A 17,029-nucleotide genomic window follows, 5' to 3' on the forward strand; every position below is an offset into this window, starting at 1 on the left:
TAGTACTCTATATATAGGTAAATACACAATACCTACATTTTGCCCAATGTTTCCAACGATCATTACGATACCAATCGAAGTTACGCATTACGGTGTTACGGTGCGGTACGGTATTTAGGGAAGTTGCTGTGTAGGTAAAAGTAGGTAAAACTTTTCAGCCTTCAGCTTTAGGTAAGGCATTATTTATTAAATTGTTTAATGGAGAGAGCAGCGTTACTAAAATGAAGGCTGAATTATAAAATGATCACTAATTCTCATTTATGTTTCATACATAACAGCGAGCCGTTGCACTAAAAATGTACAATTTAGTTTGCTTTTATACTCAATTACCTACTCAATACGTATATATAGGTACGTTATGAAACTGAGCTGTAGTAAGTTGACTTCGCGTCGTCCCCCTGCCTGGAAGTGTCTGTGTTTGTGTGCGTGAGTGTGTCACGCTTGTAAGACATTCCTTCATTCATTGATCCGCTACAATCTCTTCGTTTTAAATCCCCTGTAGAGCCAGTCAGTTGGGTCGTGTTTCAAAGTATATACACAATATTAAGCTTGGTTGGTATTGACATTAGTCTAACGATGTTTTTTTTTAAAACGAAACTGAAATTCTAAAATTTAGTTTCTTTGTAACAAGACGGAGTAAGACTTCTGCATGTGCTTGCATGTAAGTGGATGGCTGGAGGCGTCGCATTATATCGCCGCGCCGGGCGCCGGGCGCCGGTCGCCGCCCGAGACGTGCCGTCGCCGGCGTTCAGGGGATCGCCCGGTGTCGGCGACGTCTTCGCTATGTTTATTGACTTAATCGGTTATGTACATTAGCTTCCCTTATTGGATTGAGTTTATTGTCGGCTTACACCCGTCCACGAGTTCAAGTGCCTACCATTAACAAACTCTCCGGATAAGTGACAGAACGTCTGAATGTTGACTTGCGCCTCTATAGAACTTCAAATAATTTAATTGCTTGGTAATCACGACACGTACAGGGAGCGACTTGAGACGTGACGTCGCTGATTACAGAACACTGGAACTCACCACGTACTCTGTGGATGAAGAATCTTCATTTTTTCTATCTTCTATTGATTAAATCTTACGTAGGAACGTTATGCATTTTTTTTGGTTTTTAAGTCAATGGACAATAGGCTATTGACACCATGATAGGCTTTCGTAGAAATATCGGCGACGGTGGGTGGCAGGCGGCCCAGTGACCCACTACCGGGGCACAGGCCGCCAGGGGGAGCACCCTCGGGCCCTCGCGTGTCACATCACGTCGGTCGTCACAGTAAACCCACACTGTTAAATAGTTGAGTTGCGTAGATTACACTTTATAACAAAGTATACACATTGTTGAATAAATTGGCTTTCATTTTAATTTATAGCCAACAGCGGAGATATTTTATAGATTTTATTAACCTAAAAATATAACCAGTATTGTAATATCTATAAAAAGCCTTTGCATTTTACGTTTGTATATTGTTCCAGTTAGATCACATCATAAGTTATATGACACACGAATCACATTTCCTTCGTTTATTTATGTCAATTTGTATTTTAAATAATAATCATGGCCAAAAAAAGTAAGGATTGAAATGACCCTGATACAGTGCACTATTGCCCACACCACGCACATACTGGTAGCTACAGCAATTAAGCGGACTATGAGTTCGATACAGGGTGGTACAGACGAAGGTAAAAAAAGAACTTTATTTACAAAAAAAATAAGGACTTCAATGTCTATTTTATGTAATAATATAATAGTTATAATCTACAACTAATAATGTAATATAATTTAAAACACGAACACGAAAACGATTAAAATTATAAAATCAAAAAATAAATGTAACGTTTTTCAGCAACGTTCCGATCACAACCTGTATATTTACTAAATATAAAAGTAAAAAAGTATAATAGCTCCATGCTGTATAGCTGAACGTAATTTCCGTTCGTAGAAAGCTATTCTTATTCTCATATCCGAAGCTTCATTCGATTATTTTGTTCAATCAGCTTTAGCTTGCACTCGATTACTAAGCAAAGCAATAATGCAATATAACTGATTTCTCATTTAATTAGTGCTAGCGAGTATTATTGCGAAACTCGATGTTTGTTCTACTGGCAGCATATTAAATATTTCTCTGAAATTGAATGGGTGGTTGGCAATAATAGAGTGATATTGCAAATAGGAATATACAGCCCGTTTTTTAACACATTCCAATTTGCTTTGAGAGATAGAGTTTATTCAATCCTTCCATTTTTTAAATAAAAAAAAACCTTTTACAAAACTTATAGTCGGATTGTGCTTTTGCTAATTTTTTTTTAAATGGAATGTTTGAATAACACCGAACTCGCTGAAAAAAATTGGCAGGTGTTAAAAAAATATAGGCGGTATTTGTATTTCATTTTACACACGGGCGCTGGGCTCTTTGTACTGGAAACTAGAAATAGAAAATCTGTGGGAAAAATAATGAAAAGCCACCGTAATCTGGTGATAATGGCAGCGTGACCGGTTCTGCATTGTGCAATGTGGCCGCCAGCAGTTGTTAGCGCGTTGTCGTCACATTTAGCACTTTTAGTCGGTAGCTGTTCGTCAGGTGCCCTGGCTGTATGTGGAAGTTATCTCACTTTGTTAGTATTGCAGGCACCGACGCAGCCGCTGTTGTGACGAGAATTTTCCTCGTTACGCACGTACATTGTATTTGGCAGTCATTGACCTCCGCAGGACTTTAGGCATTGCGTAACCAAAAGGTACACACAAAGGTTTTATACACTGTAAACATCGGTACCTAAATTACTTGAATCCTGTATTCATCTTCATACAAAAAGTAAAATATGTCAGAAAAATCCACTACTAAAATAATGTCAACGACTTAACCTATTTTAATGTTTTATCTTAATTGCATAAGTTAGGGTTATCACATAACTAATACAGTAATACACATAATAATAGGGTTATTACACAACTAGAATTTATATTGTATTTTCCATGTAGTGACTGCCTGTCTTGCCAGATTTGGCTAATACGTTTGATGTTCGTGAGAAGCTCGAAAATTTAGCTTCGGGCAGCGTTTGAACACAAAGAATACCCGGGGCGAGTATGTTGTGAGTGACACGTGATCTGCTTACGAGTGGCGTTTTACACAACATACTACGCTAGGTGCTACATAACTAATCCGGAGCTGCGGACTACCTAGCGGGTTTACCGGGGCTCCGGCTCGACAAGTAGGAGTAGGAACGGGGTGGTTTTTAGTCAGTAAGAGTCTGACACTCCCTCTCGCTTTGCCCTGGCGAGAGAAGTCATTGGATGATTTTCCCCACTAAAAAAAAAAAGGTGCTACATAACAAACACGCTACGACATGGGCTACACAACATGCTACGACATGGGCTACACAACATGCTACGTCATGGACTACACAACATGCTACGACATAGGCTACACAACATGCTACGACATGGGCTACACAACATGCTACGACATGGGCTACACAACATGCTACGACATGGGCTACACAACATGCTACGACATGGGCTACACAACATGCTACGACATGGCCTAAACAACACGCTACGACATGCGCTATACAACGTGCTACGACATGGGCTACACAACATGCTACGACATGGGCTACACAACATGCTACAACACGACGCTACACAACATGCTACATGGGCCACACAACATGCGACATGCGCTACACAACATGCTACGACATGGCCTAAACAACACGCTACGACATGCGCTATACAACGTGCTACGACATGGGCTACACAACATGCTACGACATGGGCTACACAACATGCTGCAACACGCGCTACACAACATGCTACGACGTAGGCTACACAACACACGACATGCTACAACATGGGCTACACAACATGCTACGTCATGGGCTACACAACATGCTACGTCATGGGCTACAAAATATGTTACGACATGCGCTATACAACGTGCTACGACATGGGCTACACAACATGCTACGACATGGGCTACACAACATGCTGCAACACGCGCTACACAACATGCTACGACGTAGGCTACACGACATGCTACGACATGGGCTACAAAACATGCTACGCTACGTGCTACATAATATGCTACGACAGGTGAATCGTCGTGCGGATCTTCCAAGTTCTGCTACTCGATTTCCTAACAGAATGTCAACTTAGTTTTCAGTGATCGTTATTAGTTTTTCATATAACCGAATCGTGTTGGTTTTCTAAATTGGACGATACTGCAATGAAACCGTGAAAGTTTTTCATTTTTCATTGAATCGAATAGAAACGTGTTTTATATAGTAAAATGGTTTTCGGAATCGTTTTAATTGAATGCTGTTACAAATTCAATTCAAATGTACTCACTAACATAAATGCTACACATCGTTACATAGGAATTATTTCAATATTTTAATTTAAATGTTTAGTTGCGAATCGACATCATTTAGTTCGTGAAACTGGAAATTACTAAAGTTTATTAAAGTGATATTATATTCTGTTCGTTTGCGTCCTCCATGAACGCCGGGCTAAGTTAAGTGATGCAGACTTAATAAGTGATCTATTCTGAGATATAGCATAAAAGTAGGCCGAGGGTAGGGTGTAGACTCTGAATTGTTTAATTGATAAAACAACAAGCGACGTAGTAATTACAGTGCCGACCTGCCGCTCGCTGTACTCACACTGGCGTCCTCGTTAGCTCCCTATTAATTAATGTAATCAAACAATTATTAATGCCATCATTAGTAGTGGCACTCTCTGTGCCTGCACCACGGGTTCGTCTAAGACTTTCAATGATCACGACATTTATGCTTGCTGTCTGCATACATACATACTTATTTGTTTTACAGTTAGACCATTGTGTAAATGTTAGTATTATGCAAATCATGCATGAAGTGGTATTTTTGTACGTTCGTTTCAGACAATGAACATAATCATTGTGTGGGGAAAATCATCGAACGACTCCTCTCGTCTCGGGCAAGGCAAGAGGGAGTGTCATAGACTCTTACTGACTAAAAACCGAATCACCCTGGAGCCTAAATCGCTGATGGGAAAGATCTGAAACTTGGAGAATGCATTCTTTTATATTATTTAGTTTATTATTTATATTACTAATACACTTCTTTCTCAAAAACTTCAAATTTACTTGGGTGTACCTGTGCGTGAAGCATCTTCTTAAACAGGTACAAGTATGCTACAAGTTACGTTAGTTGTTTAGTTACTCGTTTACTTGGCAGCAACCACCGCGAGCATGTACGTAGGGACATACTTTATACATAATAACATGTAAAATCGTGAAGTAAGTCGTGGACGAACATTATTTTTATTGTCGAAATGAAATTCAGCGCATTCGCAGCGGCTAAGAAATAATAGTGAGTGTCGTGGAGCCGATATCTTGACAATCTATAAATAAACTGTTGATGCAGCTGCTAAGTAAGTACAATAATTAAACTTGTGCAGATAGATGCTGTGTCAGATTTTGAATGCTGGAGAGCAAAAGACTGGTAGCTGTCGTTTTATTCCACTGATGTTCATTATCTTACCATTATTATAACCGCGGCGTATCTAAGCATATCTACTCATATAAGGTAAAAAATAAAATGGTTCCCTCCATCCGTGTTCAGGAGGAATTTACCTCATACAATAATGCCCTGTAAAAGTTCCAGTTAAAATAGGTCCCTGAGGTACCTTTAGTGTCCGCGAGGTCCAACTCTATTTGGCTAAAAATAAATACGATTTCCACATACACACGCACACACTTACATACCAAATCACTTTTAATTTTCACATTCTCATTGAGATGTAAAGAGTAATGAATGGCACACAGACACAAGCGGTGACAGTAGCCGCTGTGTATATTTGTCGTGCACGTGTGTGTGTGTGGGTAACATGTATTGGTTAGACCTCTGTTTGTGTGTCTGTCTCTGCGGCACAACTATGTGACGTAGGTCTTTAAATTTTTGTCTATTCTTCAAACATTTGCATTGATTGCGAAAGCTGAAAGTTTATTTATGTCCGTTTTGTGGGCATCGGAGTGTGCACAACGAATGTGGATCATGACCGATTTAGCACGAACTAGTCAAAAGGCGTGAAGACACAATGTTGCGACGTAGAGGTTGGGAGCGTGCGGCGTGCCGTACAGGTGTCACGCGTTCCAGCGTGCTGAGGGAGCACAAGAGAAGGGCTACGTTGCGAGACCGCGTCGGTCGCCGAGATCAATATTCCAATACTTTCAGTTAGGGTTCCTGGAAACTCTCCCAGAAATAGTTCAGTTGGTAGATCGATAGGCCAGAGTGTAGTTTCAGCAGTTCTCCATGGCCTATGGTGAGCCGTGGACAGTTGTGTGCTCATTAGCATCAGTCCCGTTGACAGACCAGGGTATATATATAGCATCGTTTGTCATGCGCTCTACCGCTTATATTATGTTTCAATACATAAAGTATTTATAGAGTGTTCTTGGTATGTTTGAGTGACTTCCGCGACTCCTGCCGACACTGCCGCCCAAAATAGTCTCAACTTTATTTAATTACGAGCGCCGAACTGCTAATTAAGTAGACATCAACCTTTTCTCTGGCAGTAATTTAATGTGTTTGTGAAGTATTCACATGAAATGAATGATGAACAGTTCTATATTACTTTTATTAATAATACGTAAGTTAGGTGAGGGCGTCGGTAGGGTGGGCGTAGTCAGATACATCACAACGTTCGCTAGTACTACAAGTCCTGCACAGCGATAGTGCATCTAAAAAAAACACTCAATTTGAAATTTAGAAAGACAGAAAAACACTTTATTCACGCTACGTGACAAGTGACAACACAGAGAACAAAAATAAAAGAGAGAAAGAAATAAATCTTAAAAAAACTAGTTATTATTATATCTGCCGCACTCAGAGACATTTAATTATTACCTACTTAAACTATTCCTTAGTAACGAATTTATTTCCAAAACAATTACTAAGGGCTAGCTTAAATCATAATGACTCTGAGTACAGTATACCTACATAATTATATTTAACTAATTTATGTGGAAACGCGAAACGGCCAGCCTCATCAAAAATTCCGCTGCCGAAGACTTATTATCATGTACATCGAAAAACGCTGTATCGGAGCTCATTATGCTTAGGGCCATTATAATAGCTACACTATACTACAAATAACGAAAAGTATAATATAATAGAAAAAAGGTACATAACAATAAAAACATATATCTATATAATAAATTATCTATTATATAAAAATAAGTCGGGTTTTCCTTCTTGATGCTATAACTCTTTTTTCGTTTGGAATTCGTTGGAAAGGTCTCAGGTTCGGTAAAGTTTATAGCAAAAAAAAAATCTGGAAAAAAGACATGGTGGAGAAACGGAGTTCCCTGGGTTTGCTAGTCAGTAATAAAATAACAAAACACATTATAGCACATACCACAGTCATCACGCAGTTTAAAATATAAGGATCTATTTTTTGCATAAGCTTTACCACGTGTTCCATCTTCACGTCGTAAGCCGCGCTCGCATATCTTTGTCGTCTATAGCTCTCTCTCTTGGTTAGCAACAATCGTCACAGATAGTCCCTTGTGAAGATTTTTGGTTCACTTATGGAAACATACTTAAAAATTTATAATGAAATATAACAGACCGAAGATAGAATAGGTATCTGAATTACTCGCAGTGAATTACTAAAGGTTATATTTAAAACTTGAACCTATTCTTAGCTAGCTACATTTTAATTTTAACGTTGATATTGCGTGGCGGGATATTGATGAACTACTCGGGTGTAAGCAGAGCGCCGAGAGGTCTAATGCAATAGTGTCTTCCGGTCGACCGGTCTAGCCCGGGTCACCAGTGCACGCCGGTGATTGGATTACTTGCGCAGCGCCGGACATCCCCGCTGCGACTCGATTTGACTGATGCGATCAACGCATCAGCATCACTAACTTAAGAGCCGTGATATAAATAGCTTTTGTTAAAAATAAAAGGCAACTTAAATCCGTATCCATGGTTTATACTGTGAAGGAAGAGGTGTCTGTTTATTTGTCCGTCTTTCGCGAGAAAACGGGGCGATGAGTTGAAGTGATTTTCTTGTCGCTTTCTAATCTTTATTTCCCTAAAATGAATGGAAGTTCGTATCGATACTATGAATTGGTATGTGGACAATTAATGACTAACTACCAAAAATATTTGTGCATTATATTTTTTCTAAATATGCCCCAAATCCCTTAAAAGAAGGGATGAAGGTGGAAAAGTATATAATAGGAGTTCATTCAGGCCATAAAAAGTCCGGTCATCTAATATATGTAGTTGTCATAGATTTGGTTAGCGGTTGCTACCGCTTACAAGGTATTCGGTGTAATCTGGTTTCTCTGGGTAGGAAAATCCAGTTCCATTTAACTTAAAAATAGGCCACTTAACCGGTTTTAACTGTAATTGTTTATAATTATAATAAAATAACACAAACATTAGCGCAAGGATCCGAGTAGTAGGCTCTCTGTATAAATAAATAAATAAAAATAAAAATAAAAAAATAAAAAAGCCTTTTATTTCTTGCTTTACAACTTAAAATTAAAAAAGATAACATAAAAATTAAAAATAAACGTTGAAAACAGTATGCATGCATTAATTACATATTTATTTGTTTATTTAGGTATTTTGTTCATTGTGTTTTGTATTTATGGGTGCAAGAACCCCTCTCAACGGAGGGTAAAGGCCTCCTCCAAAGATGACCATTTTTCTCTATCTTCGGCTACTCGCATCCAGTGTGTGCCTGCTATTTTTATAACCTCATCTACCCAACGCGCATTTGGCCTGCCTCTTTTTCTCTGGCCAGATGGTCCTATCCATGACGTCGTCGCTTTAGTCCAGCGATTATCATTGAGTCTGGCAACGTGTCCAGCCCATCGCCATTTCAGTTTCTGTGAGTAGCTTTGTGCGTCGATAACTTTAGTTTTCTGTCTTATCGCGGTATGGCGGATTTTTTGTATCTTTCTGATTTTTAGGATGCTTCTTTCCATACTTCTTTGAGTGGTTGTGATCTTGTTTTTTAGTTTACTTGTAAATTTCCAAGTCTGACAAGCGTAAGTTAGTGATGGGAGTAGGCAGGTGTTCATGACTCTACTTTTCAAATTTAAGGACAAGTCGCTTTTTAGAATTTCTTTGAGGTTCCAAAATTTCTTCCAGGTGATATTGGTCCTTCTCTCTACTTCTATTTCGTTGTTACGTGGGTTGAATGAGATTTGTTTTCCCAGGTAAATGTAAGTATCAGCTCTCTGTATAATACCGTAATAATATATTAGTTGAATAAATAAAATGTGATACCTACATCACTATACAGCATTATCAAGAATTAATATAGAAATATAATAACGAAATTCTTTGTTAATGGATTAGAAGAAATCTAGACACAGTTTAAAAATAGCTGTTGTTTCAGCTGTGACAGAAATTATATACGGCATACCTGCTGTGTCACTGGTCAATATAATTCTTGTTAGGATTTAAAGTAATTGGAGTGGGTGAAGCTCGCTTTATTCTATGAATTCTCTATAGAAAACCTTTTATGTAAGAAAATTCTTTGCATTTCATAATATAAAATCGCATAAAAGACTGCCGCGTGTCCCGCCGCCCACCGGTCATCACCGAGGACAGTGGGCGTCGTATTCTATTGGCTTGGGCACAACTCTACAGAAAGTTTCCAGGTTCTTCAGGTATAGGCGACAGTGCAGTACAATACAAAGATTACATTACCACGGCCTTCGTTTCACTCTAAGCTTTTGTATTGTATCGATTCATTAATAAAGCGACCCTTTATAATGGTGTGTGCTACTTTAAGGAACAAAGTTAATTATGAAAACTGCTGTCCCAGCGTGTCCATTAAAAGGTGCCCACAAAGGAGCTGATGTTTTTACATGACGTTAAGTTAAAATTGTGGCCTCTGGCGTCGGAGCTACACCGACCACCGTGCACGTATACCTTATAATATAATTAGGTAGGTTTAGATGCTATTAATATTCATGGTTTTTACAATTAGTGAGTTAAGACCTTAAGTATTTTCATTAATAAAAGGTAAGAAAATTTAAACAAGTAAATGACAGTGAATAAGATAATTGTAATATGCATTTAATTTGCAAGTGGCGGTAGAATCAGCGACATACACACAATACATGTATGAAAAAAATATTTATATACCACATACTGCCGTACCGATCGAGCGGAGAGAACAACGCGGTCGCCCTGCGGCCACATCAAACTTTTACGGAATACTTTTCCGCTTTAGTAGACTTGAAAGCAAAACAAAATATGCGACGGTTTATCGTAGTGCTGGCCACACAATATTACTGAACTCGTGCCGTGTCCCGACTCGACAGGAATCGATATGGTTATTGACAACGTAGACTGCTATTGTAGTGAACCGATCATACGCTTTGCTGTGGCCCATTGTGGTCTTGTGATAGAGTGAACTTGTCCGGGAACCGCCTTGTGTCTGCCCGACTGACGCGCTATTATCAGGTTTCCATTTCAAGGCTTGCACTATTTCGGATTCTGGCAATAGTTGTTTGTTGAGAATAATGTAGAAATACTTCGACATTTATAGCGGGGTTACGACAACCATTAGTTGTGTTACGGCATTAGTAAGTAATGTATTACTCCGCATCCTCGTAAAAGTTCAATTTGTTCGGAGTTGGCTCGCACACCAGCTGAATGTTTTGAAGATAGGTTTGAGTTTGTCCCGCAATACAAATATTCTATTTTCTTTTAATAATACTATTAGTATAGGTTTAGACAAAAAGGTTTACGGATCGCCTGATAGTTTCTAGCCTACACCTCGGTCACCAAATGCGAATCAACCACCAAAGGAAAACGTTTAATTTGGGATGGTAACAATGGTACATTCATTACTGGACGTTGGTATTCTGTGAGCTGCTACGATACTTCCACGGTCCATCTAATCTAATCTTAGTGTATCGCGTAGGCTCTTACACTGTAAAGCCCGTATGCACGTTGCGCGGCTCCTTGATAAATTGACTAATCAACACTAAAAGAGTAGTTACGGAGACTAGCGCGTTCATATAAACGAACTCTTCAGTTTTCAATATTAGTATAGATTCTAGGTATACAGTGTTTAAGAGGTTTACTATTAAATTAAACATAACACGATGAGTACAATGCCTTCATTCTGCAACATTTTACACACGATGTAGCGGTGGTATACTGGGAGTATACTTCGTATTGTGCCATTGTCATGGTGTAAGCGAGCTGTGTGGGTGCTGCTGTAATGATGGCTAGCGCCTGCAGCGGCCGTAGTAGCTGCAGCGCCGTACTCGCCGCCGCTAGCCCCGCTGGCAACCGTTCAACTGCTCAAATAACTATAAATCTAACAACAAGACAAACTCGTCCCGCTCATGCGGCAAACCGTCGCTGTCTGCCGCGACATTTTCTACTGCTCCACGTTTTTATTAATTGAATAGAGATCGTTGTTGACTACGCTCCTAATGAAGATGGAGTTGGTGCTGGTGATAGCACTGTCTTCCTCCTATATTGCAAGCGGTGTCAAATCATGACCTGTAAATCGTTCTTTGTGAGTGTACTAGGCGTACCAAATCCACTACAGTTACTTTTCTACGCCTTATCAGATTGGTTCTCAAAGAACCTAGTAATGATAAGAAGCTCTTTAAAGATATTTACATTGTAGAGATCAGTCTCTACGAGCTATAGCATACTTAGGTCCAGACTGAAGTATGCTGTAGCTGTGTGTAAGCTGGAGGACGTCCTGGTGGCTTTGCAGGACTGTAATACAAAAAAAGCAATTGCGTATGGAGAACATTTCGGTAAGACAATCGAAGTTGGCCGGGTACCAATATACTTTACGGTTACACCGCGTGTAGCTGTGCAGTGTTTGATAACAGATAGTAAATAGTTATTGAATAACCACGCCGTACTCTGACGAAGTTAGTAAGAATGCACCGTTAATAACTAAACACTAATATTTGTGAAGTGGTGTAAGCAGGAGTGTGCGTGGGAGTGGCTGCGCTCGCGCCTATCGCCGCGGCTATTATTGTGCACTTTATATTTGCATCGTTTACCCGCAGTCGGCGGGCGGCGCGCGGCGCGCTTGCTGGCGCGTGCCGCCCGCCCCTCGCGTCGCTCAATCAACAACTATCTTTAATTATTTATTCAACCGTCAAACGTTTGTTTAACGAGTCTACTTTTGAACGGAGCCGTGTCGTGGTGTTACCGCTGTATTTGTTACTGTTGCTACACAAGTGACGTAGGTTCGTGTCACTACGTCGTTGTAATATCGCGTCGTTCTATGTTTAGCGTGGTTTACACCAGTCTACACAAACCTCCATTGTTGATTATTAATATTATCTTCTCGCTTTGTATTGTCGCGGCGACATCTTTGGCTGACCCTTCGTCGACAAATAAACAGAACGTGCTCGACTGTAGCGCGACGATATTATATTATATTATATTACCACAGTTGTTAAGATATTTGTTATTAGGCTGTAAGATATTCGCTAAACATACTACAGAAGATTCATAAAATAATATATTACTGGAAAGAAGACAGCAGTTTAGAAGTATTTTGTTGATAGAATAAAATATTTCAACTAATTCAATTGACTTAGTAGAAATATGGTATATGTTACCAAATATGGTAAAGTACCAAACACAGGTTAAGCAGTAGTATGCAAGAACCAGAACCACCGAGTTCGACCTTTCAGTCAGAAGGCATGAATTTTTCATTGAAAAATCTATTGACAGACGATTGTTAAAGGTAATACTTTTTAAAATACATACAACCAAACAAAATGTACATATGTGACAACCAACTGGCTTAGGTAATAGTCACGTATGTAAGTCTTAGTACAAGGTTCTGCTAACATAAATAAGTATCTATCTATATGTATAAAAAAAAATGAATCGCCATAATGTTCGCGTGTAACTTCTAAACGACTGCACCAAATCGGATAATTTTGTAATGTATTATATATGATAAGAATTCCTTATTATCAGAAGAAGGTTCTTATGAATGAAAGAAGAGGGTTGGGTAAGGGGTAGGGTAGGGTACGGTACGGTAGAATAGGGTATAGTACCTAGAATAGATTAGTCAGTTGACGGGAGCGAAGCCGTGGGGAACAGCTAGTATGTAATATATAAGTATCTTTTCCTTTAATCACATACATTGTTGTTAGCGCTTCATTATATTCATATCAGGTTCCCAAAGGACAGGGTGAACTTGAAATTATATATTTTAGTATAAAAATACAAGATATAATTATCAAAAACCCAACCGTTGACGGATAGATTTAACCGATATATGGACATTTTCTAGGTAACGGGTCAGCCATCAGTTAATATTTTATATAACGTAAACGTTATATAAAATATTAACTTCTACCAGCAGCTTCTCCCGCGTTCCCGTGGGATAAAAAGTATCCTAATACTCAGCTCATAACCTGTGTGTATTCCAAACATCAAAGTCAAAGTCAAAGCATTTATTGAAGTTAATTCGAAATTAAGGACTTTTAAAACTTCAAATTGTATTGTCCGTCAGTCTGTCTGATCAGTGAAGCTAGGCGCTTGTTTCAAAGTGTAGCTTCGAAACAAAAAAGATCAAGAAACTCCATCGTTACTCTTATTTGTAAAAAACCATCAAAATCAATTCAGTAGTATTAGCGTGAGACCCACGACACAGGAATAAGTCCTAGTGTCGGGCAACGTTTTGAAAAATCGAAACAAACAAACTTTCACACTATTGTATACTAAGAAAGAAAAAAAGAATACAAAATACAATAAGTTTAAAGTTACGCGAAAATTACGGCATTGTTCTGAAATTTCTTGGTACGCGTTACTTGATACTGAGTAATCGCTCAACATAAATATCTTCGCTTCCCGTTGTATTTTTTGTAAGGAGCGGAGCTAAGTTTTAACAATGTTAAAAGAAAGGGTGTTTAATAATATAATAAAAATATCAAAAGCCAACAATTAAATGTTTTACAAACGAGGATCTTCTCGTTTATTCGTTTTAATATAAGATTCACTGTATTTCTATTGTCTGGGTTGTAAACTACAGCTATATCAGTAATAGCTAATATCAGTCAATTTGTATAGTTACTGTTGAAAAGGTTTCTGAAGTATTTATTAATATTACTTACGGTAACACATTTTTTTTTAAATGGGAAAATGATCCGAGTTCGCGGGGGAATCGCACAACTTAATTTCCCCCAGTCCTTTCCATCGTCTAATTACAAGAAAATCGGTGAAGCGCCACCGATTCATTGTAGGTATCCCACCCACTCGCACGAAGCGCTTCGCTTCAAGCTCCCTTGTGCGAATTGCTAAGGAGTGAAATACTTTGCGGCGGTCCGTATTTCCTAATGGGTATAACTTGGGTATCTTCAAAGCCCGAATTAATAGGTTGTTTATGGGCTTCATAGTAGGCCGCATCAGCTTACTATAAGTCGCGATTGTGGCCAAACGTCGACCCATCAAAAATAATAAACAAAAAAAAAGTAATCCCACCCAAGTTACAGAATACAATCTATAATTATAATTAAAATAAAAGTGCATTTTTCATTAATTACTTTTGTATGTGTCGGTGGCATCCTGTTTACAGCGTGTTGCCGCGCGCTCGTAAACTGAGCGAGAGCAGAACCCGCAGTGACGTCACTCGCTACGTCACACACAGCTGAGTGCCCGGCTTGCCACTGCCTACATACATAGTATACTAAGTATACATTATTAGAATGAAGTTTGTTTAGGGAGTCAATGGGAAGTGGGGAGTCCGCCATAAGGAGTCACGCAGTCTCTACGACCATGTAAGGGTCATATAACATCAACATAAATTGATTTAACGATTAATTGTATTATGAATACATACAGTACAGTACAGTACACATATGTATGTGAATAAACATACATGTGTCTACATCTTAAAATACAAAAAAAAAGCAACGTGTATCAAAATACAAGACCGCTAGATTTTAAGCACCGGACGATCACCTTACTCGATTCGAGAAAAGTCATTGGATGATTTTCATCCCTTAAAAATGTAGACGTCGACACCGTGATGATATAGTTAGAGCAACGATAGCACACACAAGTATATAGTTACCGCTCTATACTGAGTTTGAACTATCAGGTGAATGACCTTGGAAGATGAGCATCGCGTTGTCTTATTCCGAAGAGTGTACCTACATTATGTAGGATGTGTAAGGTACACCCGTGCCGCTGCGGGGCTCGGGGAAAGGGAGCGAGGGTTGGGGCGGCCCCCGCACCGTGCCAGCTTCAAGCTATTACCAATCGAAGTCTGTGATAAATTTCGTTATTCATCGGTTTCAGCAAGAGTTCTTTTTTTTTTAAAGAAACGATGCTCTACTCTTGGAATTTCTCCTGTGTCGTAGGTGCGTTTACAAACATACAAGTGCAAATGCACATGACACCCAGATCCGATACAACAATTTGTGGATCATACAAAGAGTTGCTCCGTGCGGGAGTTGAACCCGCTACACTTTGCACCGCAGCCAGTTTTTCAGCCACCGCGCCAAACGTAAAACAGCTCATAATTAATGACCATTATAGTGAATAGTGGGTAGTATGAGACTCGCTTCTATCGCCTCCTACTGTGAACTAGTAGAGAGTATATCTTTACAAATTGGGCGCTCTTATTGGATACTATGCAATGTTGCTTTGTTGTTCTGCTATAATCAGACAAATTCAACTGATATTGAAGCACAGGATTATCTTAATATATTAGGTATACTGCGGTCCTAGGGATGTGCCGTAACAGGCGTTGCACTATGGGGGTTCTGGAGCAGGTCTACTAAGAGGTCTCGGTGTTCCTTACAGGTGTTGAGGGTGGCCACCGGGATGGTTTTAGTGAGGTAGAAATCCCACACTCTTTAGTCTTTTATCTCGAAAAAGCTAGGCGCCCTTTGAAGGTTTTCCCCCGTAATAAAAAAAAGGTATACTGCGGTGATTTTTTAACCACGCATAACGCGGTAGCTTATTATTGAGAACGCATAACGCACTATGATCCTGTGTTCTGTCAAATAGTTTTTTTTTTATTTTACACATATACAGTTGTTTAAATCCGTGTAATTTACGATAACTGTCAGTTAAAATTACTGTTCTCGGTAAAGCGGTTACAGTGCGGAGTCGATAGGGCTGCGACGCCTGCTCACTGACTGTCTGGCGCAGTCAGACACGCTGTTACCGACTGCGGATTTTAATTTATTAGTTCAGCGCAAATTTAATTAATAAAATGCGGTTTACATGCCCATTCACTTGCATAAATAATAGAGATTATCCTTTATATTGATTGTATCAATCACAAAATGTGTATGTTTGGTAGCGTCAGCTGTAAATAATGTAGAGCCGATGCCTAATTTGGACTTGCGGACTGCTTAACGAGTTTACCGGGGCTCCGGCTCGACAAGCAGGAGTAGGAACGGGGTGGTTTTTTATACAGTAAGAAGTCTGACACTCCCTCTCACCTCACCCTGGCGAGAGAAGTCATTGGATGATTTTTCCCCCTTAAAAAAGGTGCAAATAATATAGGAACAGTCAGTAACACCGTCGTTTTTTTTTTGTTCGCAGGTGAGCACCATCTATTAGCTACAAAGCGAAGTTCCCGCCGAGGTAAGTGGTCCCTAACTGACACTTCGGCACATCACCCTGTGTAGCTGCTGCGGTGTGACCACTGCTCGTGTACTCCAGTACTGCTGCACCTGAGGGCCAAAGGTCGATAGAATTCTACCACATGTTTCTCTTCTTTAATGTATCACGCTTTATAAGCATGCTTTCTATTTTATTTGCCTATATATTGAAACTTGATTGGAACCCTTTGATAGACCGCCTCGTATTTGAAACATTTTCTTTACTCAAGTAGTATTAGGTAGTTCCAAAGTTAGTAAATCAAAGTACCTATCTATGAGTGGCTCTAGTAGAGATGACTAGGACCGCTATTTGGACGAGCGCGAACTTCGCTTCATTATGAGTTTAGTAAAAGCGCCGGCGCCGGTACTATGTGTAGGTCTGCATCAATTCGCAGTCAGTA

General features: G+C 39.4%; 1 protein-coding gene across 19 annotated transcripts in view; it reads left to right on the plus strand.

Moving 5' to 3' along the window:
- Positions 1 to 17,029, plus strand: part of LOC118268703 (hepatic leukemia factor) — a 101,186-nt gene that overhangs the window by 14,666 nt on the left and 69,491 nt on the right. For 9 of the 19 annotated variants that reach the window (XM_050704374.1, XM_050704375.1, XM_050704379.1 and 6 more), the window contains exon 2: positions 16,570 to 16,611. The exons of the other annotated variants lie outside the window; for them this stretch is intronic. In XM_050704374.1, coding sequence (XP_050560331.1) covers positions 16,570 to 16,611 — 42 coding nt within the window. The remainder of the gene's footprint in view (positions 1 to 16,569; positions 16,612 to 17,029) is intronic. 19 annotated transcript variants of the gene reach the window in all.

Source organism: Spodoptera frugiperda, chromosome 25 (genome assembly GCF_023101765.2).
Source record: "Spodoptera frugiperda isolate SF20-4 chromosome 25, AGI-APGP_CSIRO_Sfru_2.0, whole genome shotgun sequence".
Taxonomy (NCBI): Eukaryota; Metazoa; Arthropoda; class Insecta; order Lepidoptera; family Noctuidae; genus Spodoptera; species Spodoptera frugiperda.